The sequence below is a fragment of the Accipiter gentilis genome, chromosome 12, assembly GCF_929443795.1.
Source record: "Accipiter gentilis chromosome 12, bAccGen1.1, whole genome shotgun sequence".
Lineage (NCBI taxonomy): Eukaryota > Metazoa > Chordata > Aves > Accipitriformes > Accipitridae > Astur > Astur gentilis.
Window position 1 is genome coordinate 36,684,417 of NC_064891.1, and position 24,325 is coordinate 36,708,741.

General features: G+C 42.7%; 1 protein-coding gene across 2 annotated transcripts in view; it reads right to left on the reverse strand.

Moving 5' to 3' along the window:
- Positions 1–860: 860 nt before the first annotated feature.
- Positions 861–24,325, reverse strand: part of ANTXR2 (ANTXR cell adhesion molecule 2) — a 119,447-nt gene continuing 95,982 nt past the window's right edge. For both annotated transcript variants that reach the window (XM_049814872.1, XM_049814871.1), the window contains one exon: positions 861–2,754. In XM_049814872.1, coding sequence (XP_049670829.1) covers positions 2,716–2,754 — 39 coding nt within the window. In that variant the 3' untranslated portion in view covers positions 861–2,715. The remainder of the gene's footprint in view (positions 2,755–24,325) is intronic.

The following is a 24,325-nucleotide window of genomic DNA, read 5'->3' on the forward strand; positions in this document are numbered from 1 at the left end:
TTATCAGCCACTCTGTGAAAAATTGCACGTTCCACAGTTTTTAATGAATATGGATAGACGGCTAGAGAGGACAAAAGATTATTAGTGGCTTTCTATTTCTGTGGCTCTGTTTGTTACAAATATTCTTTGAGAGACAGCAGATACATGTGAGGGAAAAAATCCTCTTCATCTGCATGTTTTCCTGTTATGCAACACGCTGCTCAAAATGCAAGCTGACAATTCCAGCGATATCTCAAAAGAAACGTCGTGTATACATTAAAAATGGAGGAAAAATAAGTACAACAGAGCTGAGTTTATTTTAACTTGGTGTCTGATGAGATCAGTGTTTCTGCCTGTACCGCCTCAGTATCTCGAGGAGTGGTACAGAACCTCACGTGTGTCCTAGCAAACCTACCTAGTTTTGGTTCTTCATCTCGAGTTAAGCTGGTGAGTACACAGAGATTTAATCAGTGGCTTGAAATAAGCCAAAGACTTGTCGATGGCTGGGCTTCATCGATAAATCAGCATTCTGTACGCAACTGGGCTAAAATGTCCCCAACCAACGGCCAGTGGTACCGAAGCTGCCATTTTGCGAGGTACAGGAGCGACATGCCATCTCTGTGGGCACTTCATTGTTCTGTGTATGTGACTTACATACTGTACGAGCCAGTGTCTGACAGGTTCTTAATAGCTGTGGAACAGTCGGGAGCCCCTGAGTTAGGCTGTGGCACGCCGCCTCGGCATACCACACAGGGCCGCAGGAAGGTGGGCTTTCTTTTGAAGCCAGTGTTGAGGGTGACTGTGTAACTGGCAAAATGAAGGTGTAAGTTGTGAAGAGGATGGGTGGCTAGGGGGGAGGAGAAGAAGAAGGAAATAATCACTGAAACTTAGATAATAATTTTATTTATAGTCTAATGTGCACACATGGCTGTTGATGATGAGGCTACCAGTGACATAAATAAACTCAAGCAAAAGATGTAAGCAAGTGGATATATGTAAAGGCTTCTTTGGGCAGTGCCACAAATTTGGACATCAACCAAGAGAATTATTTATGTCCCTTGCAATTTCAATGAAGAACACAAAGGAGATAATTGGACCAGGATGCTTCGCATTGCTCTTTCCATCTTGCGCACGCTCATGCCCACCAAATGTGAAATGTTCGCCTTTTCCCCTCCAACGTGATGGTTGCTGAACTTATTTTTAGTGTCATTTGATAAGCCTCCCTACTCGCAGAGAGACATCCCACTGACCCAGCCACTGGTCATTGTCTATACCAGTTCCCATCAAAGCGGGCGCGCTTTGTCAGGTTTCGACTCGAATATCCATTTTGCATCTGAAGTACAGTATCGAAAGTGACTGGATCATTTGAGCCTTTTTCTTCAGCTGCTCCCTCCTTCCTCCCCCACAGTGTTTCCGCTCACGCTAACATAATTTGGCATCGTCGACGTGACACGACACTGGTTTTTCTAAAAAATTATAATACATACATTGTCAATGTTTTGTGATGGCCGGCGCTCCCACAAATTTAATTTCTAAACTGATGGAAGGAAGTCTTTTTCCACTGCTGAATCTCAACCAATGCTCGGTGCCCCCTCAAAAACCGAGTAATGCACATACAGTAATAGGTCATTCAATGTCAAAAGGCATAAAAAAGATGAGCAAAATCTTCACAGGCTGCTGCTTGCTGTTGCCTTTAATTATATTAATTAAACTTTGAAATTCTCATGCAAAGAGAGTTGCTGGCTTGTGACGCTGAAGAGCCCTTGGAGATTTGGGGGGGGGGGGGGGGACGGACCCTGAGATACCAGCTTAGTGGCTACTGCTTTTTTTGATCTTAAAAAAAAAAAAAAAAAAAAATACATAAGCCTACAACTGCTAGGTATGTTTATAGATGATGATGTTTTATGCGCTACTGAACTCTGAATGCAGGAAAGGGGAAAAAACCACCAGCCACAGTGTCAAGGTCTTGAAGCATCAGTCTCTCAAACTCCGCTCAAGATCTCTGGTTACAGGCTGTCTTCCCGTGGAATAACGCTCTATTAATTTTCTTCCTGTCCCGGGTGCATAATGAAAGAAAGGTGTCTTCAAAAACTAAAGGGCAAAGTCTTGCTTGCTACCAATACCTTGAGGCATCCTGTCTACATTTTGTCATGCGTGTGCACTTTTCAGTGTTAGAATGACAAGACTTCCAGTCAGAAGGTTCCCGTAAGGCACGATGCGATGGGAGACTCGCAAGGGTTTTGTGATCTGACATCGCTGTAAGGCACTCAACTCTTGTGCTTGCTTAGCCTGGTGGGAATTTTTTATCCTCTGCCTTTGGCTAGTAGTCCCTGTTTAAGTAACACGTGCCATCTCTGCATCTGAGAAACTTTGTATCTCTGCTAAAAACACATTACGTCCTGAGAATTTGTAGTCCTTAAAAAAACATAAAGTAACAAAAATAGAAAAACATTATCATCTTTGGTGTCTGTATTCTCCCTTTTGTGTTCTATAAAAGCATAGGCACGCAAGTCAATGCTTCTCGTCACTGTTGCAAATCAGAGAGTATCAACGCGCTGGGGTGAAACACGGGAGCTCAGTACAGCAATGCTGGCCCCTGGGAGCGGGGAATGCAGAAACCTTCTTCTGATTTCAGGCTTGAAGATGATCCAAGAAATGCGAGGAAGTGCTCGGTTCTCTCTACTTGGTTGAAAAGTGGCAATGTGGCTGTCTTTCCTCCTGGTATCCTCTCCTCCTCTACTGAGATTGAACTCTGGTGAAGTTGATACATCGGCCCTGAGGGGGGGGAGAGAGAGAGAAGCTCTTATTGGTGGAATAATATATGCAACCAAGATTTTCGAATGCGGACTATTAGATGCTAGAAGGTGGTTGTAATTTAAATTCAGATGTTTGTGAAAATAACACACCCATGAAAAACCTTTTAAGAATTAATGGAAATTACCCAGAGTGAGGCACTACATTTGACTTACAAATTTATGATGTTAGGAAAGCAGCAATGACACATAAGACACGTTTTGAACACTGTCAGGTCTTTTGTGAGGATAATTTACAAATTCTTGGTAACTGTAGCGAGCAAACTCAAACCTATCTAAACATAGTAAAGGAAGATGATGCTGAAGACAGAAACTCCCCACAGATCTCCCCCAAGCCAAATCCTCACGCAGTGCAGATGAATCTGACGGTTAGTTAGCAGAGCTGCTGATGATTTCAAACTGTATTTTATTAGCAATAACCCAAGCTCTGCATCTATAAACTCTGATCTTATGTGCTTTAAAATTGCTGTGCACAAAAAGGAAAAGTGGTTTCTCTTGGTGTCATACCCGAGTAAATACCTTTCTCCCAGAAATGGGCCCAGATGAATTTTGACAGCTTTTGGTGTGCTGAATGAAACAAATCCACTAGCAAAAATCATGACCCTTTTTTATTAATTTGTTGAAGTAGGGTATATTCTCAACAGAACAGCTCCTCTCTTTAAACAGCTCTTCAGGGCACACCAGCGATACCCCTCCTTTCTGTGATGGAAAAACCCAGCTTACATCAAGCCTTTGTTCAGGACTTCTCCACTCAGAGAAAGTAATTCTCCAAGCTACGAAATGGAAGTAATAAGTACTTGTATGAAAACACGTATGGTACGATTAGTGAATGCCAGCCGGTATTGCATGTTTTGGTGTGAGGTTCGTCATTAATTACAAAATCTCTCCATTCGAGTGGGCTGAATTTCATATTCCTTTTCATTTATTTATTTTCATCTAAGTGTTTTACCGGTTAACGGGGAGGGTGATTGCACACAGTGTTATTTGGCATTACTCAAGCAAGTCTCAGCTGGCACCTGCCCTTGACTGGCACGAAAGGGGAGGCGTTTTGATCGAGGGATTTTTTTTTTCCCTGATGCTCTTCTAATGATTCTACTCCTGCCAACTGTATAATAAATATAAAACTGGTGAATAAGTGGGTACAGTAACTGTATTAACTTATAGCTGCTACCGTCTGTATTATAAATGCAGAAGACATGCATAGAGATCAACCAGGAGTGCAAAGAGACTCCTTTAAAGGCAAAGTGTAATAGGCCTGGACAACTTTATGCACCTTTCCATTTGCTTGTTTAGTTTGTTGGTGTTTTTTTTTAAGTATATCAAAATGAATTCTGTAGTAAAAGCAAAGTATTTCTGGAGCACAAAATCCAGAAATGCTGTGCAACTCGAGCACTTCTGACCACAGAGCTAATGTTAAATAAACACCAACAGCAAGGATGTTTACATGTAGTTAGTGCTACAATGGAAAAACAAGACTCTGCAAAATGCTAGCAGGAAACAGGTAATAGAGGAATTGCAGTAGTTCCTAGCTGATGTAATTAATACTACCGTTTGGCCATCGATACAAAATTTCTGCTTTTGTTTGTAGCTTTCTCACTGTTCTTTAAAGATAGTTACCAGTACATGAATTTGTATGAATTTGGAGCAAATGATTTGACTATGATTCATTTTGCTGTTTGCATTCAGTTTGCATTTAGAAGGTGTTTTGGTGGCTCAATGCTTTACCTGAGGTCTGAAATAATCACTGGAATCCAAAATAAATTATTCAAGGTCTGACTACATAAACTCACTAAGTGCAGCACATTAAGAGGGGCTGAGTGTGGGTTTAGCTCTTGAGAATGGCATTAATGAACTATATAACAGATGTCAATAAAGAGGCAAACTAGCCCCTTAGCTGTAGGGAAGGTGGTGTTCTGTGGCCCTAGGAAGGATTTCCAGCTGAAGAGCCATGTATAGAAAATGAGGGAGAACTTCCACCTTGAAATCTGGTTACCACAGACAGCATGGGTTTCCATCTCTGCCTTCACTGGGATCCTACCAGGTAGCGCGCATAATCCCCTGTGAGCCGCACCAGCAGTGAAGGCTGAACCACTCCACGGCTAGAGCTGCTCCCTCTGCTCTGTCCTGGCCACTCCGGGGCAAGGGGGGACGCGGCAGGTCTGTAGCGTTGTGCCTCGCTCCGCTGGCCAGGTGCCTTCTCCTAAGTGCCCTGCAATTTTGGAGGGTCCGTCATCTTCTAAAGGCTGACCGTGAGTGGTAGATGATTTTTGAACAATATAAGGGGGGAACTGAGGAGGAAAGGGAACACAATAAACCTGTTCCAAAATGAATTTGGAAATTGTGAAGCCTTAAAATAATATTTAGAGGTGGTACCTTACGAGTTACAGGGCATAGCTTTCACTAGAATGAAGAAAAAGATGTTCTGTTTTGTTCTAAACACGTCTTCTCTGCCAGCCTCTAGTAAGGGTTAGAAGGTTTTTGGAAGATGCTCTTGTGATATTTCTTTTTTTCCTTTCCACCTGAGGTAGAGTCACTGCTACTCTGAACCTACCCGTAGGCATTAAGTTAGCAATTATATTTGACGTGTGATCAGATAGTGCTATAACTTCTGTGAATTTCTGTACTGGCAACTTTGGTTACCTTTCTTACTTAAGAAAACTGGAGGATGAGAGATTTCAAATGAAAACAAAGCCTTCCATGCAAGAAACCATTTTTTGTGTACAATGTGATGCTTGCAGAGGACAGAGCTGAAATCAGGATGTTGGAAAATACACTGGAAGTGCTAATTAATGAGAAGGTCAGGAAGACTGTAGTGTCATTAACAGAACAGCAAATACTGCACGCTGGCATAGGAGAGAACAGCTTTTACGTTTAGGTAATGGGATGTGACAAGGTGCCTGGTTTCACAATACCTACACATGAAATGCATTAAGAAGTAGCTTTCAAGCCAATATAAAGGGCTCTGAGCTCTCACCATGCCTGCAATTTCAGTCTAACTTGCGCAATTACCATACACACCTTTCATATTGCTGTTTCCTAGCAAAAATGGATACATGTATATCAGCAAGCCTTTCTCTTGGTCTGTTTGCCACAGTTGGTTTTGTGTACGTTACTCTTTCCCCTAAATGCTGGCTTAGAGGGCTTTTCCTTCCAGAGCAAGTAGTTCTGGACGTAGCAGGGACAGAAGAGATCCTTAAATGAGCAATTGCCATAATGGTTCCCCGTTCATTTCCCATGGTCTCTGCCCCCAAACTCCTCACTCAAGGACTCATGGGGGAGGAAGGAGAACAAGAAGCAATTGTTTGGTCAGCCACACCCCTGATCATGTAACCCATCCAATGGGCAGACAAAACACCATTAACTGGAATATCTCAAAGCACCTAAGAAATACCAGCTATCAAAACACTGTCAATATCGGACAATAACAGATAATAACAAATACACTGTAAGTAGTTTAAGTGAGATTTTAAACGATTCACATTCGAGATGGGCACACTGAAGTAGGCAGAAGATAAAAGACTATTTTTCAGTTGTTAAGGATTTATTGCTCCAGATCAAACCAATACGAACTGTAGGTTTTCATCAACAAGAAAAACCGGTTGTATGTGATGTAACCAACATCACTGTCTTTGTGCAAGTTGGTTTTGAGAAAAAGATGCATATTTGTGTAAGCCGTTCCTCTAAATTAATTCAAAACTTCCCATGTAGTGGTATCTATTTCATCATTAAGATCAGCTTTTAGAAACAGGATATTAAATTTTTCTTCTGATTAATCTGAACTTTACAAAAAGGACTATTTACTTAAATAGAAGCACTATTTACCAAACAGTAGACTCATCAGTCTATTTTTGGCCTTCACAATTAAAACCTGCCTGTTCTATGTAACTAATAACGCCAGTGAATTACCATCCTAGCAGCATTGCCATGATCCACCAATTTGGTGAGTTAATGTTACACTCATGTCCCCGTACTCAATTAAACAATCAATACAACCAATTTGAAATCAGATGTATCATGCCTTGTAAATCACTGGATCATAAACCTTAACAATACCAACACGTAGTCAGTACAAAATTGAACTAAATTAGTGGTTTAGGACTAGAGTAATTAAAAAATGAGTTATGCAAGCATTCTGTGATCTTCGTGTAGAATATGGGAGTTGTCTCCATGCACCAGATTCAACAGAAAAAAACCCAACATCCTTAACTCTCGAAGATTCATCACAGGTACTGCAGGAGAAGAATATGGCAGGTATTTAACAAAAAAAAAAACAAAACCAAACAACAACAACAACAAAAAAAAGGAAAAAAAAACAAGAAAAAAAAAACCAAGATAAAAAGGAAAAATATCTACAGCAAGGGTTTTTACCTCAGAAGGAATACTTTTACATTACATCAAAGCCATTTCTTACATTGCTGATTTTTTTTTCTGAATTTAAGCTACGGGGCAACCAAGATAAAGTCCTTGCAGGGCACACAATCTCAAGGGAAGTGGATGCTCATGCTGAACGGCAGATTAGAGCCTCGCATGGCAATGTGTCGTTCCCCCCCCCAAAAAAAAGCACTAAGAGGTGCCTGCAGAAACAGCTGTGTTTCCTCCTCCAGAGTGACTTTCTGCGAGCCTGTACAGCTCTGCTGGAACAGTGCAGCGGGCGTGTGGAGGAGGATACCCTTTGGACTGCACTCTAATATAAGCCTGGAGCTCAGCTGTTGATGTTGGCTAGATAGGTTTGAAAAGCACTTTAATTTGTATGTGTGCATGTGTGAGCAAATGTGTGCCGCGTTGCAGTGATCCGTAATGTAACACTGGGCTCTTCCGTGGAGGCAGCAGGGCAGGTTGCACAGGCTCCTCTGGAGCTGAGCCCACTTCCCGTGTGGCCAGAGCTGACCTCCCCTGTTCAAAGCATTGTACAAATATTCGCCATGTAGCTTCTGTGTGATTGAGAGAGTAAATTAGATTTTGCTTCTCTGCTGCATTTTGCTCAAACTGAACTACAGATTTTCTGCTCTTTCGGTTACAAGCTGCAAACATGTTCTGCCGTAAAACTTTATGTCCTGGTCAGCCATTTAAAACTGTCTATTGAGGTGGGGGTTTTTCCTCCCGAGTAACACAGCCAGAAGACACACTGCTCAGCAAAAAGAGTTTCAAAGCATGCAGGGGTGAGAATGAGAGGCAGCGCTCTCGTGGAGATGACTAATAAATTTTGCTAGATTTTTCCAAACTGAAATAGATGAAACGCAACAAAGGTCTAGTAGCAGATTTAAAATGAGTAGCAGGATCGTAACTGGCCATCACGAAAGTTTTATGCATTGTGTTTGTTGAGATGAACATAGAAATCTCTTACTGAGGTCGTGGGCTGGGAAAGCTCTTCATCCTCCCCTTCTCCCACATCATAGTACTAGGTGGGCATGGGCTGTGGGGGAGCTGGGTGCCAATGCCATAGCTGCCTGCTTGGCTGGGGGGAGTTTTATTGCCTGGAGTCATGTCAGAGTATAACTTTTTCTATTATTAAGTGCCATCTGGAGTGCCTAGAGCTTTTTGAGAAGCATTTTTTTAATTATATAATACATATGCAAAGGAGAGACAAATACACAGATATGGATGTATAGGCTCCATTCTTGGTATCGCAAATGTGGACTGGGTTTGCCAAAACAGTGACAGCAGTCCTTGCAGTACTACCTCCGAAGCTGAAATTTGGCAATAGAACTGTTCCTCTTGCTCTTCCTGCATGACAGGCTTTTTGTAGTCACATGTGAAATACTATACTAAGCAATACCTTCTGAACCTAAGGGCCTCGCTGCGTGGAAAGGACTTTACCAAAATGAGTATTTCACCATGGGTTGGAGAACAAGTGCTTCAAGTTTTCTGGTTTGCTCTCCTTTATTGTGTTGTGCAATTGCCTAAAAGGATGCAACTGAAGGAAGTCAGGTTCTCTGTATAAAACCTTGAATCCAGCGTCAACTTCTGGGTGCCGTCACAGAGGTCCTGGTGAGATGTGATCTCATTTGAGGCTGTGGATCCTTCGTCACAGCCTTCCTTCAAATGTTACTGAGCCAACAGGCTCAGGCTACCTATGAACTGTAACCACTGTGACTCATAAAGTTCAAGGGACAGAATATCCTCTACTCGGAACGTGCCTTCAAATCATTCGCTTAGCATTTAAGCAGCTGGCTGCTGCTGGGTAGTCAGTGGTCTTACGAGGTAGCTTTTAACATACCACCTTCAACCCACTGTCTGTGGCTTCTTCTTCCTTTGGTACATTTGGCCTCGCTTATAGTATTCTTCAGTAATTTAGAATGGGCAAGTGAAGCAGTCTGTAAATCAAGGGGATGGGATAGGATGGGATGATATCCAGCCACCCAGCCTACTCTGTACCACCTGTTGTCACGTACTTTGTTGCTCAACCATACCTTGTCCTTGCATATGAATTAATTTCTTTAACATGCTGAGTAACTGTATATATAGGAAAAGGTTCCCAGTACGCTGCTGAATTGTTCAGCATCCAGCCTAGGACTGATAAGGACAAATGCATTTTCCAGTGGAGCACTTACAGCTCTGTTTTGTCCAGAACCACTGTAATAAACAAAGTCGTAAAAGACTGGCTCATTTTGGCCTTGGAGGATCAAGATGGTCCACTGTCTGTCTCTGACACACCCGCAGAAGCAGAGAATTGTGTGCTTCTACCCCCAGCTGCAGTGTCCCCATAAAGAGAACATACCCTTTTGGGATTTGTCATTTATATGGCACACGTGAGCTCTGTGCCCTCCAGCCCAATTGATCAGTGCCCTCATAGCCGTGAGGAAGGAGAGGGTTTTAGAATAATGTCACTCCCGAGGCACGTATTTAGTGATGTCATTTATGTTGGCCCTGTCTTCGCAGCATTATCAGAGCATCTTTCATCTCTGTGATCAGTGCATCCCTGTTAGTCCAGCTGTGTCGTTCCCCAGGACACTGTCCTCTTGCGACAGCTCTCCACAACAGTCTGCCGAGACTGCTGGTGCAGTCTGGGTCAGCAGATGAGAATCTGGTTTACCTGATTCTGTTTCTTCTTACACTTGTTTTCCCTGTGGCCCAGCCTGCAGTTTGCCTCTCTAAGGAATCAAAGTTGAGAGTATCAGGTTCTGCCCCGTAGCCCTTTCAGTAAAAAACAGCACTGTGTAAACCTTTTCTTCTTTGCTAATGCAAGGGAACAGGCAATTTCCTGCTTTCCAAACCTCTTCAGAATCATTAACTCCCAGTACAGAGCTTACCGGGGATAATGAACTCCTACACATGCAGTTGTGGCAATAAAAGGGCCTTTTAAAGAAATAAAAAAAACCAGCAGGCAATCAAACTAGGTGCTGAGATGCCAGCACTGGCAGCACCTTCCTCAAAGTCCTGGAACAAGAGCTGGACAGAGGTGGCTGTTTCCTTACTGGAAAAATCCCACTGCTTCCCCTCAGCAGAGCCTGGTGCCATGGTGTGGTACAAGACAGCAGCTTGCGCTGACATGCCTGTGTTGGGCTCAAGGGCCAAACCCCGCTGTCTTACAGCCTTCAGAAAGGGCCATCGGTGATCTTCCCTTGCTGTAGCCAGCAAAAGCAACATTAAACTAGAGCTAGTGTCACCTTGCCCTCATCTCCTGGGCATTAAAATTCTACTGGCATTAACATCCATGCGCTTCTTTACTAGCTCCCCCGCTCAGGATGTATTTCACTGCTATAACCGTTACAATATTACGCTCGCCTCATAAATATCCGTTGACAAGCTGGAGCATACAACTGAAGTTAAGTTTATATATATATTTTTTAAAGATAGCTGATTTATATGTTTACTTTGGAGAGGGGTTGCTAACCCACCCATGTCCTGTGCAGCTCTAAGCAGTGTCCAGAGATTTAAATTGACATCTTCCTCACACCTACTCTTTGACCCTGACGATCAGGCAATACCTTGTCTCGGAGACCCGAGAAGCTCAGAACATTGTAAGAATTTGGAATTGGCTTTACACTTCTGCTAACAGAAACCTGTCCTCCATTGCCAAGCTCTTAGTGCTCAAACCTCATCTCTGCAGATGTGTGTTCCTAGCAGCATGTTTATTTTATATAAAGCAAAACCATTTTAAGTTGTCAGAGTTTCCTGTCCTTGCATATGTCACGTTATTGCTCACAGAAGACCACCCACAACAGGTTTCAGTGGCTGCGGGCTCACCAACTGCCATCCTAATGCAGTGCCATTAGGCAGCCGCACAAGTTGCACGTGAAGAAGTCCCAGTCAGCATCCCTGAACCAAGCTACAGTGGTTGATATTTAGCACCTGGGAAAAGATGACTTGCAGTGCTGTACACTGCTGGAAGTATCGTTTTTCACAGAATAAATCAGCAATGAATCTCTTAGAGGAATCATCTTGAACTGGCATTACTGCTCTAGAACCCATCACTATTGATGCAGAGATCAGGATCATTTCTACAGCTGCCCAAGGAGGCTTTCTCCCCAAAATTACTTAATTGATGGCTGAAACATCACTGACAGAGACGAGGTAAGGTCTGAACCCCAAGAACAACAGCAGATGGGCTCAAAATCCTCCTAAATTAACAACAGCACAATAAAAAGAAACAAACTACAGATGAATGGCGCTATATTTTTTTACCCTAAGAATGATTATTTTTTTCACTCCACCAATTTTTGCCAGTAACTTGAAATAAAAGGCATATAACATGTTTACTATCCTCGTATTTATGTAATGGAGCCTCCTTAGCATGTGTGCACGAACCTCACAATCTTTCCAAGCAATCTTTCCAAGCCAATCAAGTCCTGTAGGTTAACTTTCAAAAGTCACATAATCTGAATTTCACACACAGTAGTTTCACAATGAAAACTAGCATCATCTGCCTCAAAAAAAGACTGCTTTGAGGAGAATGTGCCAGCACGATTACAGGTACTTCAGTGGCTGAGTCTGACTTCACAGCCACCTTTCATCCCTTGGTCCTGCTTTAGCCGTAGGCAAGTAAAGTGAACGTGGAGTAAAGTGCAGAAAAGGAGGAGACAACTAATTTCTTTTAAAATATAGTTCCTGTCTTTCTGCACCACATAGATACTGTATTTTAGAGTAGAGGCCAACAAAATAAAACTGCCAGTAATAGGTTCAAAATAGGTATTTTAAAGCTTCTGTCTAAATACATAAAATGTGTAATGGATGGCCAAGACACTGTTGCTGCTGTGTCAGACACGTATTTCTTGCAGGAAAATATGCAGCTCATATGTAGCCATGTGCCTCAAACTTTTACCTTAATATAAATATTATGCAGTAAGTACTAATCTGTGGAGAGAAACCCTGTGGGTATCTTAAACCTATTTATGTGTTATATCTCACGTAGTCCTGATTCAGCAGTTCACTACTGTTCAACAAAGTTGCTTGTTGGGGTTTTTTTAAGTGCCTGTGATTTAGGCGTGCGTTTTGGTAATCTCGTGTTGGCACAGTGTGCTAAACATTTGGAGCAAACACCCACTGATGCAGAGCAAGCGTGCGCCTATAAAATGCTGCTCTTGTCATCAGGCAGGGCTTGGTATCCGCTTCATACACATTTGCTTAGATGTAAATGAAAATACTTGGTGCACTGCAGTGAGGAGTCGAGGGGTATTATCTGTAGCATTTTTAGTACGCTGGCAGCTTTGAGAAAATGCTATTATGAACAGCTTTTCACCCCACTAATAATGCTTATTTTATAACTGGACATATGGACATTTCGGCACCGTTGCTACAGCGAACAAAATCTTTGCAGTACATGTTTACCAGTGGTGTAACCTTGTGAAACCCAGGAGTGAAGGGATTTTGTAGCTCAATATGCTATGTGGCACCAGAAGGAGTGCTTCTGCCAAGACTCCTGGTACTTGAGAGCAAAGATGCAGGGCTAGACTTTCAACACTGTTTTCCCACCTTTGAATTTCCAAGTAACTTCCACAGAGTAACCTGAAAAGCTCCATCCACACTGAACTCCTACTAATCAAGTCAAACACGAACAGCACAGGTGCTGTACAGCTCCTCTGCCTACATCCGCACAGACCTCTGGTCTGTGGGGCAACCATCGGTGCGAGTGAGCACAAGAGCTGTGGTTGTTCTTATCATCTGTACTCCCCTTGAGTCCGAGTGCCAGACACTTTGTCATTTATATACCAGGGAGGCAGCTCTTGCCCTGACCCGTTTTCAGAGAAGGATGAGAAGGCGAGTGGATCATAGAGGTATGCAGGCAGCCAGGGAAGGGAAAGGAAACAAGCGCTCAACTAGCGTGAGCATTTGCCATCCTGCCTAGACAGGTTTTGGTAATGAAGAAGGGAGGAATTCATCTTCCTTTGCCAAGTTTTTTGTGACTGCTTTATTCAGCGGTTCTCCAAATAAACTACTGCCTTGAAAAAGAGTGGTTGTGACAAGCTGCCTCTCCTGCAAGTTGGCCTTCCAGGTCTGTGAGAAGAGAGCACGACGAGCTGCTGAGCTGGTTTTGTGGGCCTTAGGGGAGAATAAAACTGGATGCATTTGTAGCATCTGCTTCAAAAGGAGGTTGTGGCAAATATTTTATTCAGCAGAGCTGGAGGTCTCCTGTCTCTAGAGGGCAGGAGTTTGTTGTTTTCCTCGTACAAGGCAAGCATTGCTTATGCAAAAGGAAAGGATGTGGAAATGGCCTGGAGAGTCCCTGTTTTTCAACCACAGATTCTTTGGAGCAAGGGCCCCAGCGCGCTCTCCATCTGACCCCTTGGCAGCAAGCCTCCCTCACTTGCAGCGCTTCTGCCTCTGTGGAAATACACCATGGCCTGGCAAGGTTTGACCCTTCTTTCCTGAAGGACACATTCTTGTTTTCCCATTGCAAGAGCCTGCCAATGGAGGGCTCTTCTCCCTCAGATCTAATTATGCCTTGGAAGGCAGATCAAGCTTGTTCTCACTGCCAGAGGGAAAGTGATCTCTGTCCTGGCAGCCATCCCAGCACACACCTACCCCAGTGCTGGTGCTCGCTCACGTGGATGCGATAACGAGGACATTTCTTCTCCCATCATCCCCAAAGCGATACGCTGAGCTGTCACTGGGAGAGCTCCCTCTCCTCCAGTGAGAAACCGGGGGGGATATGACTGTAACACTCCTTTCCAGGTGAAAGCCTTTCCTTAATTTCTGCGGTATACATGCATTGCTGCGGCAGGGTGGGGATGCTGAAGAACAGGGTGAGGTTTTCTCTGAGGAGTGTCTTGGCTCTTTGAACTCTTCTAAAACTTTCTGGGATGAATCCTTGTCAGGAGTAAGTATTACTGGGGATCCCAGTTATGTTATAGGAGGACTCCAGCCAAACTGACAGCAGGCCTGATCTTTAGTGCCAAACACATTCCTCGTGTTAGCATCCTAAATGACTCCTTGAGTCCTCTGCAGCTTTTTCAGGAAGAAGGAGAATATGCAACTAGATGCATCACATTTCAAGCCTTGTAAAATCAGAAACAGAGACCAATTTTAAGCCCGCTAAAACCAACGAACATCAAAATCTAGTGCTTTGGGGCCTTTTTCATCTAAAAAGGCAAAGAATATCAGAAATTTACAGTTCTTAGAGATGGCACCTCTAAAGCAAAAGTCAAACATTTCCATTATTCTTCCTTCCTCCCCTCTGTGCAGCTACTCAAAGTGAGAAGAATGCAAGTTATCTTTCTCTGAAATCAGAGGTAACAACAGATAAACCATAACTGTCAGAAGAACCATTCTTTTTAAACTCCTTTTTTCCTCCATCACGACCTCGTCAGGAAAGTCCCTGTCAGGCCTCTCTTTCCCAAAATCTCCCCTGCTTTAGGAATACTTCCCAGTCTCCTTTTCCTGATTGACTTCTCTAACCCAGGCTTCTCTGAAGAGATGACGTCTTCAAATGGCTCATATATTTAAGAAGCAGATGTTCTACAGCTGTAAATTCTGTAAGTCATCCAGGGGCCATGTTCTCAGCTTGTAACAGAGCAATAATATGACATTCATAGCCCAGCCAAAAACTTGGCCCATTTGATTTTATGGTATCTGACTGGCATATCATAATTACTTGTAAAGAAAGAAGTCTCACCAATTATGTAGTATTTAGGATGCTATGTAAATGATTTTAAAATAATTATGATGCAATTATTATGCAGAAAAAATTCCACTGAAGAAATTCTGTGGGAAAATGTGAATCTATTTGAGGATGTAGAGAGAGTTTAAGTGGATTCTCTTAGGAGGAAGACTGGAAAGGCCCTGGCACGGCAGGAGGGTGCACGTCTACCACAGTTGTGACCACTTAGATTGAGATGGCTCTGTAGATGGCAAGACAGAGCCCCAGCAGGAACCTCGCTCTGCCACACGAATATCTGCACGCACACTGCATGTAGCAGCCCTCTAGATGCCACTGTGATCCAGCTGTCACTTCACCAGCTGAAGCCTTTAGAGCAGTATCTGATAGCTGGATCCTTCACAGCGATAATGAATTCAGCATTAATGACACTGACCACTGGTCCCAGTAAAGAATGTGGATGCCAAGCTGTTTACCCACCCCTCAACCCATGTCGACTTTCCCAGTACAATGAGTACACGTCAACGAGTCAACTCTCCTTCCTGCAGACAAAACCCCACAGCACATCATTAGGCTTTTGTTTTAATTCAAATGGATTAGTAATCATAAACTTCACAGATATTTGGACATCCCTCCCCCCCCCCCAAAAAAAAAATCCAACTTTCTCCGTTCAGAGCACTGTCAGAAGCAGCAGCTCCAGAATCCTCTACCTTGGACCGAGGCCTAAATCCTTTCTGAAAGCCAAACCCTCATGCAACACCGTAATTAAAATGACCGCAGAATGTATTTTCTCCTGTGGCCTGCCCCACATCTGATTTAGACCTTCTGGATTATGAGAGAGGAGAATCTATGAAGCTGTCTGATTTATGTTCATCCACATCTGTGTCAGTCTGCCTTGCTCTCAGTTTGCAAAGATGTCTATTAATTGTATGTCAGGCATATTTCAAACGGTGCTAATTTATTGCTATTGTTGCTACCATTACTGCTGGTTGAAGCCCTAACCATTGACCTGCGATCCACTGTACTTGGAGAATGCAGAAAAAGAGATGGCTGTGACTAGTCCGTTATGATAACAAGTGCTGATTTCTGATGCTAATAAATGGAGACAATGATGAAATGCCAATATGCATTTCCACATCTGTCTAGCATTTGAATTGGGAGTTGGTGCTGCTGTCCAGGAACACAAACTGTTACAAGTGAGGGCTGCATGTCTGGCCCCCTTGCACACAAAATTAGAGCTTAATCTCTAATTTGGATGTTATAGACAACAGGAGAGACGCTGCTAGGAGTCACAGTGCTCTGGTGAACTCTAGCTACTTGTAGCAGGCACAGGTGAGAGCAGCCTTTGAATAACAGAGCTCTCGCGTGACAGAAAATGAGGATCAGTCAGTAGCCAGCGGAGGAAGAGAGGAATGTAAGAGTTCTCCTTGTACAAGAAGTTATCCCAGCAAGCAAGACAGGGTGGGCAGCACACATGCAGCAGGATTCTGTGATAATTCTTTGCCAAAAAGTCTGTAATTTAGGAAGACTTTTGTCCTGGATTACCCTGACAGCTAGCAGTACTCTCCTTGTTTCCTACTAGCAAGGCATTTGCTAAAAATTCACTTGGATGTACTAGTGTCACAGTTTACCAGCTTCTGTTAATTTTTAGGCGCTGCTTCTGATCTGATGCGTCTTGCTGAAAATCAGGAATAGTTCTTTTAAAGTCAGCAGTTTAAAGCTCATGGAAATAAGATCAGAAGCCGGTCCTCAGATTGTATTATGACAGTGTGGTGTCTATCACGGGCTCCTTTTCAGGACTCCCAAGCAGTTGGCCCGTCACAAGTGGTGCTGGCAGCCTTTAGGATGTGTGCGCTACAAAGAGATACTGCTCGAGTCCTGCAGCAGTTGCACTCTCTTCCTTGTAGACTGGGGTATGTGGGGTGAAGTCTCTCTTCTTTGAAATGTTTTTTCCTCATTGGAAATCACTGCTACAGATGTGCTTAGTGGAGATGCTAATGTTGTCCAGAAGCTAGAAGTGTCCCATGGGGACACAGCAAACTATCTATTCTCTTCCCTGTACGTTTTTCCTAAGTGTACATTACCAGCTGCTACTACAAAAAGGATGTGGTATGGGTCTTTTTATGCTCTGAATCCTGAGAAGAGATAGGGTGTTTATGGTATACAGAGCTACCCACATGGGATTTGCTTCTGTCACTGCCCAGACGCTGCCTAGATCGCTTGACATATAAGCACCTCTGTGCTGTCCATCTTTCCTCTTAGGAGCTCTCCCGAGAAACACAGGGGAATGGGTACATGGTGCTGGATTTTGTTCTGTTTTTCAGCTTCCACCTTTCCCTTTCTCCCTCCTTTTACTTTAGTTAGTATAATTTGTACATGAAGTTTGGGGGTTGGTGAGGCTTTATTATACATATGCCCAGAGATATTGGTATTAAGTGCACTTTATAAATTAATAAATAAATATGCTCATTTGTTGTAGAATTTCTATTGTTGATTTGGGAACAGTAAGCTCTCGCAAATCTCAGCTTTCACCTTGCCAATCACTGTACTCCTGTAAGTGCACTGCAGTTACTTGGAACCTTTTCTGGGTTGGTGTTGGCATCCTTTTGCTAGATTACATTTATGCATTAGTACCATCTGTGCCTGCTGTACCTTCTGTGAGTTAGCCTTGGCCAAATGACTGGCATTTATCTGGAAGTGCACTAAAAAAAAAAAAGAGAGAGAGAAAGAAAAAGAAAGGGGGGAAAGGAGGAAGAGAGACAGTAAGGATGGTACTGAGGGCTTTATGCTTGCTGCTGGCACTAATGCATCTCAGGGATGAAGACACAGTGGTGAGCACAAACACCTGCACTAACGTCCCTCATTACAACTGATGAAATCTGCCATGTCCTTTCTTAGTCTTTCTCTCTAAATAAGAGCTGCTTCATCCTGTCTCGGTATTCAAATAAATCCTCCCTACCCCTGTGTTCTAAAGGAAAGACAAGCTGGCAAGGCTGAAGACAAAAAAACTACTGTAGTCTGAGGGATAGTTTTGGATTGGTGAAGGTCTTTTTCCATTGCATCTTGTTTCAGTTTGGTCAGAGATTTTGGACCAAGTAATGCCTTTAATCTGTCAGCTAGTATTGAAGGTTATTTACAATATTGATTGCATATAGGAATGCAGATGTCACCATGCTGGGTTTATCATTTTGCTTTCTATTCAGAGTCATCTGCTGGTCAGAAAAACTTAGGTGTGAAATAGCCTCTTATGATTACCTTCCTATAAATAAGGGGAGAGGTGAGCATTTTCTTCTGTTACTGTTTTTTTTATGTCTGTCATCTTGTTTGTCATAATAAACAAAAAGTACTCCCTGCTGAAAGTCAGAGAGTACTGATAAACACAGCATAGTAACCTTCAAGGATTCCTGAGAGACTGGAGCATTTTGCACAGGCCGAAGTTTTACCACTACCAGTCTTACACCAGCAGGCAATACACCACTGCTGTGCTTTTGTAGCCAGTCAAGGACAAGAGCCAGTCTACCTCCCATCTCATCCTGCCTTGACTTCCTTCTCCCTGCTGCCTGTCTAGACTGAGGTGACTTCAAGAGAAGGACCTCTGAACCATACATCTCTGTGTTATCTGTGAGACAAGGAAAGTCTTAATGCTACTACAGGGAAGGGAATTCCTGGCAAAACCAGTGAAAGCGTCATGATCCAGGTCTGTCCGTGCTTGTCTCTGGACACAGACTGATGAGCAGCATCCAGAGCACCCCTCTGATATTTAGAGTCTCTTTTTTCCCCAGTACAGCTACATCTGCATCATGAGGTAAATTGCTCCTAGCTCTGCAGCTCCTTTGTCCAGATGAAGAGAGTCTCATTTAAGAGACTGCGAACTAAAAGCAAAGATTTTCTCCTTCTACTGTATTTTTGGTTTAAGACCAGTTTCCTTGAACCCAAGAAAAAGAACTTTTATGCATACCCTTAGTTGACAGCAGTTTGAATCAATTTGTCCTAAGTAGGTGGGTACAAAATACGAAGAGCAGATATAAATACAAATGAAAGAGTTCTTAAACTGAACATAACTGTCTGCTAAGAATTTAAAAGAGAATTATCTGGCTTATTTAAAAGAGAATTACTTTAATTAAATCAGTGCAATGTCAGTCTGTCAAGAAAAATAATGTGCCTTACCCAGCCTAACCTACATTAGAGAGAGCACACAAGCTTCTGGCAGAGGGGCTAAAACACCGCCTCTGAGCCGAACACAGTTCCTACCAAGGCTGATGAATCAAATGTTCTACTGCAAAGACGGACTCATCTTGGGGTGTGCCTGCACAGTGCTGAAACTGATGGAACTCTCTCTTACTTGTAATGTAAGCGTTCCCTGAAAGTAGAATGGCCTTACACTAGACCCTCTCAGCAAGAACAGCTGTTGGAGTATCAGCAGTTTTTACTTGCACACTGTTTGATGCACAGCCCGTTCATAGTGTATTTTTACTGAGATCTGGTATTGTAGAGTAGACCTTGTGATTTATACATATACAGTATGACTCCTTCAGGGGCTTTCCTCCGATGCCAGTTCTCACTGCTTAGCTGTTCTACATTTATGGGGCAGGTGTCCTAGTGCAGGGATACAAGTCACATCCTTTCACCAGGGATACTCCTTGGTTAAGGCAGTTTATAGCTAAACTAACGGCATAATCATCATTTGTATGGACTGCCTTTTGCCATGGTGTTTCTACAGCACGTAGCACAAGGACTCTTGGGTCTGTTACAGCAGGCTCTTCTCAGCAGTTCCACCAAGACAAGACAAGCCATTACGCTTCAGCAGCACTGATGGCAGGTTCTGCAGGTGGCGGTGTGTGAGGGAGGCATGTGGCAGGCCTCAGGCCTCTTGCCCACCCTAGGGGGCACCGGCCTCTGCCCACCTAGGCCAGCCTCACACAGGGGCGGAAGGTCCACCCTTATGCTTGTGAAGCCCTTCCCTGGAGGGAGTAGCTCGGGGAGCACAGCCCGCTGGTGACACAGAAGGTACAAAAGCAACAGCGGCTGGTCTTGGTCTGTTGCGTGAAGGTCAGGTTTTCAGGCATGCTCTTACAGGCACACTGAACAGATCTATTCCCCAAAAATACTTGTTGGCAGTCTCTTCTGTACACTTTGTGCTGTCTTGAAGAGTCTTACTTCAGATGTACATGAGGATATAGAAGAGAAGAACTAGAGCTAGTTTTATAAATATTTACATGTAATAAATACATTTTTTTTTGTTTTGTTCTGAATGACCACTTTCACACTGTGGAATCTTTTCTACTAAGAATATGATTATTTGGAATTCAAGATTTGCTTTTTCTTTCTTTCCGTATGTTCTCCGTTAAACATATGCTATACTTTATATTTAAAAACTAGCAGCAGACTGAAAAAAATAGCCCACACCACAAAAATATGTTTGCTTCATTATCAAAAGCTTCTGGGTTTTTGTATGGTTGGGGTTTTTTTTAACACATGGTGGGGGGGAAAACACCCTTGAGGGCAATTTCAGAACGTGAAACTAACTTTTAAGAGCTGTGGAGAGAGTGAACATCTGGTTCTTCATTTGCAGCACACATAAGGCTTGACAGAGCTTAGAGCTATACCTAGCCACGTAGAGGTGGTGATTGAGTTGTCAGCTTTGTAATTAAGGGAGGAAGCCCCTGCACTTAATTTAGGAATTGGCCTTTGAATACTTGGATAATACTTAAACCAGCCTCTACTGGAAAAACTGCACTCATACAAATGAGAAATGACTAGCATCTGACATCTACGTAGGTTCCTACCTTCTGACCTAAAAGACCTTCTCTCTTACTTCCCTGTCTGGGATTACACAGGGTTTTCCTATTGATCTTTTGCTTCTGTACATAGAAGTACCTATTGCTTACCTAGTACAGGCAGAGAACGAAATGCAGCACAGAACTGAACGCAGCTGAACGCTAGGTCTGTATCTGGCGTAGCCAGCTCACAGCCATAGCAAGATGGGTGATCCATCTTGCCATACTGAAACGTGACTCAACATGCTACCAATTTTTTTATATATGGCACCATTATTTTATATAAGATCAACCTATGGTTTTGGTTTGGTGGGGGATGGGGGGGTCAACAACAACTTCATCATGAGCCAGATGGAGCATCTGTATCCAGCCATGTTGATGCTCTGAGCCAGCTACCTCTATACCTGTGGCTGTGCAGCTTCATTAGTCTGGGAGGAGGAGAATGAACTCATCCAGGGGCTGGCTGCTGTTAGCGCGGCAACAGCAGTGCTCTAGGGGATTTATAGAGCGGGGGGATAGAGCCAGGAACCGTCTCGTCAGACCAAACACTCAGCCGCTGAAGAAGTACATTGCCCAATCCTCTCCCTTCCACAAACGAGCTCTGCATCTTTGAGCTTTGCAGCGTTCCTCGGTAGCGCGTGCAAGGCGAGCTCTGCCAGACGATCATCTCACAAACACGTTTGGTGCGTGCAGATGGAGGTGCGCTGCGAGCGCAGCAGACCCCTGCGCTGCTGCAGGTGTGCCGGTTGACACATCTCAAGGTGGCTCCCTGCGCGGAAGAGACGCTTAGAAATGTCAGTAAGAGGAGGAGAAAAAAGTTTTAAGGGATTGGAAAGAAATTATAATCATCCTCGTAGTCTATTTCAAGATTGCTGCCTAAGGTATTGGATTTTTTTAATTAGTAAAAAGAAAATTAACAATCACCGCAAAAAGATCTTTGATTAAGAGTAGGGAAATGGTACAGTATGTTTAAATCGACGTAAAATTTAAAAATCCTGTGATAAATCAGTTGGTGAATTTAGGAAAGGAAATGGGGTTTGTCGTTTGTTACATAAAAATGAAGTTATGTGGCTGTTGCTATGGTGACATCTTGTTTATTATACAGCAGAGTAAACTGTGAAAATTTGCTGCCTGAGACCGCTTCAAAGTACGTACTTTTTTCCCCCCATTGTTTTAGGGCTTTTTCATGAATGTTTAATTTGCTGTTTGGGAGGGGAGGAGGAAATGCTCAGTCATCCTATAGCTAGGTATGAATATTTTAAGCTTTATGAAATCACTGGTAATTTAGAACTTGTCTCTGAAATTACCTGGTAAATGGCCACAGCAACATTTAGAAGTAAAAAGCAATGAGGTGTGCACAATTACTTTCTAAAGCTGGAGACACGCACATACTTAAGCCTGAATTTAATTATGATACAGGTAGATTGGTGCCTTTTTAAACTCTTATCACTGATGAGGATGACAGCTATTTCTAGCTGAAACCATGACAAAACAAAAGCCTACGCGGGTAAATTATAAACTTATAAATAAAAATTCTCTTGCAAAAATAAAATACAGGTTTAATTATTGTAATTAGTTGCATATTTGAAATTGTGTTTTCAAACAAGTGTAGTTAAATTAGTAAAGATAGCTTTGTGAACTGTCTTAAAATGGCTTACATATATTTAGCTGCAGTCAGTAAAGGACTGATTTAAGCTAAATGATTTCTAAAACTTTAAAATGTCCCAAGCATGTTGATAAGTGGTCTTGTACCAGTTGTAATAGATTTTAATCAAGCCGGTCTATCATTTGCATATGTAAGGCCTTACCTGAAATAAATAGCCCTATTGAGCACCAGTTTGCTTGTCTAAAAATCCGTGTTTCTTTATACCTTTGCAAAAGAACTGAGGTTTCAGAGTTTGTGAATTACATATAGCATACAAGTACAAAAAATTCAAGACCTGCTATTGTCACGTAAGGCCAGATTAAGAAAACACACGGCTAGCGTTATTCCTTACTGGATGAAAACTATATAGCTTCGTCTACAGCTGAATACTAGTATATAAACTTACTTGCTGCAATGGACAAATTAACAGCCCAGATTTTTTGGTCCCATAATCTTTAAAGCTGTAAACCCCGACAACAGTATGAACAAAATACTTCAGCTGGACAGAATAGAAGCTGCCATCATTGCAGTGGGTTTTTTCCTTGACTGATCCCATTAAAATCAACAGGGCTACATTAAGACACCATTAACATAGGAAGATGTACAAAATATTGTCCGTGTCATATAATGCTTCATTAAAACATGTGAAATGTAAAGATACAGGAAAATTTTGTTAGGAAATACATCTTTAAAATCTATCCAAACAAAACCAAAACAACCAAAAAAAACCCCATCCAAAAAACAAACCAAAAACTGACATGAGAAGTTGGAATGTGGTCAATCTCTGCATTGAATCAAATCTGATTTCAACGCGAAGTCTTTTTAAAATAAACAATCTTCCTGTAGTGCTTGCAACCCAACTATCACAGCATTATAAATTAATGCAAAAGATGCCAAAAGGCCCCTTAAGTAGAAACTGTCAACACACAAATGTTACGCAAGAGATTTACAGAAGAATTTAAAGTCTCGGTGTCCCACTGAAACGCTTCAGATCCCATAAAGCCCTTGCAAAATCTCAGTCCTATTGCACTGAAATAGCCAGATTTGCTAGTGGAAGTACATTCTCCTTCAGACTAGACTGAATTTATGGGGACGGACGCTTCTCTCCCACACGTGCCTGTGGGACAGAGCGTGTCCACAGAGCTTGTTGCACACACTCTGATACACAATCAGGTTGGAGTGGACCAGAATCGCTCCCACCCCTCTCATCTCCCTTCCCATGCAAAGGTACAGCTGAGGTCTCAGATCAGCATGTGATGGTACGTACCATATGTGCTGCAATACCTATGCACAAGAGGATGAGTTAAGGACAGAGTGTCAGCCTTAATTGGAGTAAGCTGTCAGACCAGAGATGGGCTTGCCTGTTTGAAAGTCTGCCACTTGGACGTTAAAACAATCGCATGCCAGAGCTCCTTCTCTCCCGAAGGATAGCACAGATTAAACTCAAATGATGAGGTTAATGTGGAAAGAAGTGGGTTTAGTTATGACTACAAGAGACAGGCTTTTTTAAAAAAAGCTTCTCCGTAAACAGCTGATTCAAGCAAAAGGAGTGCCTCATGTTTCCATAAGGCAAGGCATGGAACGTGCACTTGGGAGGTTTGAGAGTTTCCTCCTAAGATTCATTAATAAAGGCTTCACTAATAACGTATTTTATAAACACTAAGGAAACTGCAGAAGCTGGCTTTTGTAACAAATAAGGATTATGAAGTTGCATTACAGAGGAAACGTTGGAATTTAAGTTGGATTGAAATCCTACCCCCACACAACACAGACCAGATGATTCGGCCAAAGCTTTTTCAGGTTGAAAGCTAGGAAAGATTCTACCCCGCAGATGAGTAGATTAACTCAGCTATAGTCTCCCTGAAAAGAGCCAGCTTATACTTTTTCCACAAAGCTGTAGCCTTTGAAGAGGCTGGTTGAGGCAAGAGTAAAATGAATGGGTAACATTGAAAGAAGACCAAACAAAAATGCCTTCAATGCTAAAAGTTAGGGATTTACACTTCACTGATGGTACCATTTGATATTTTAGGAGAGCTTAGTACAAACTTCTGATTTGTTTGGGGAGAACCCTGTAATC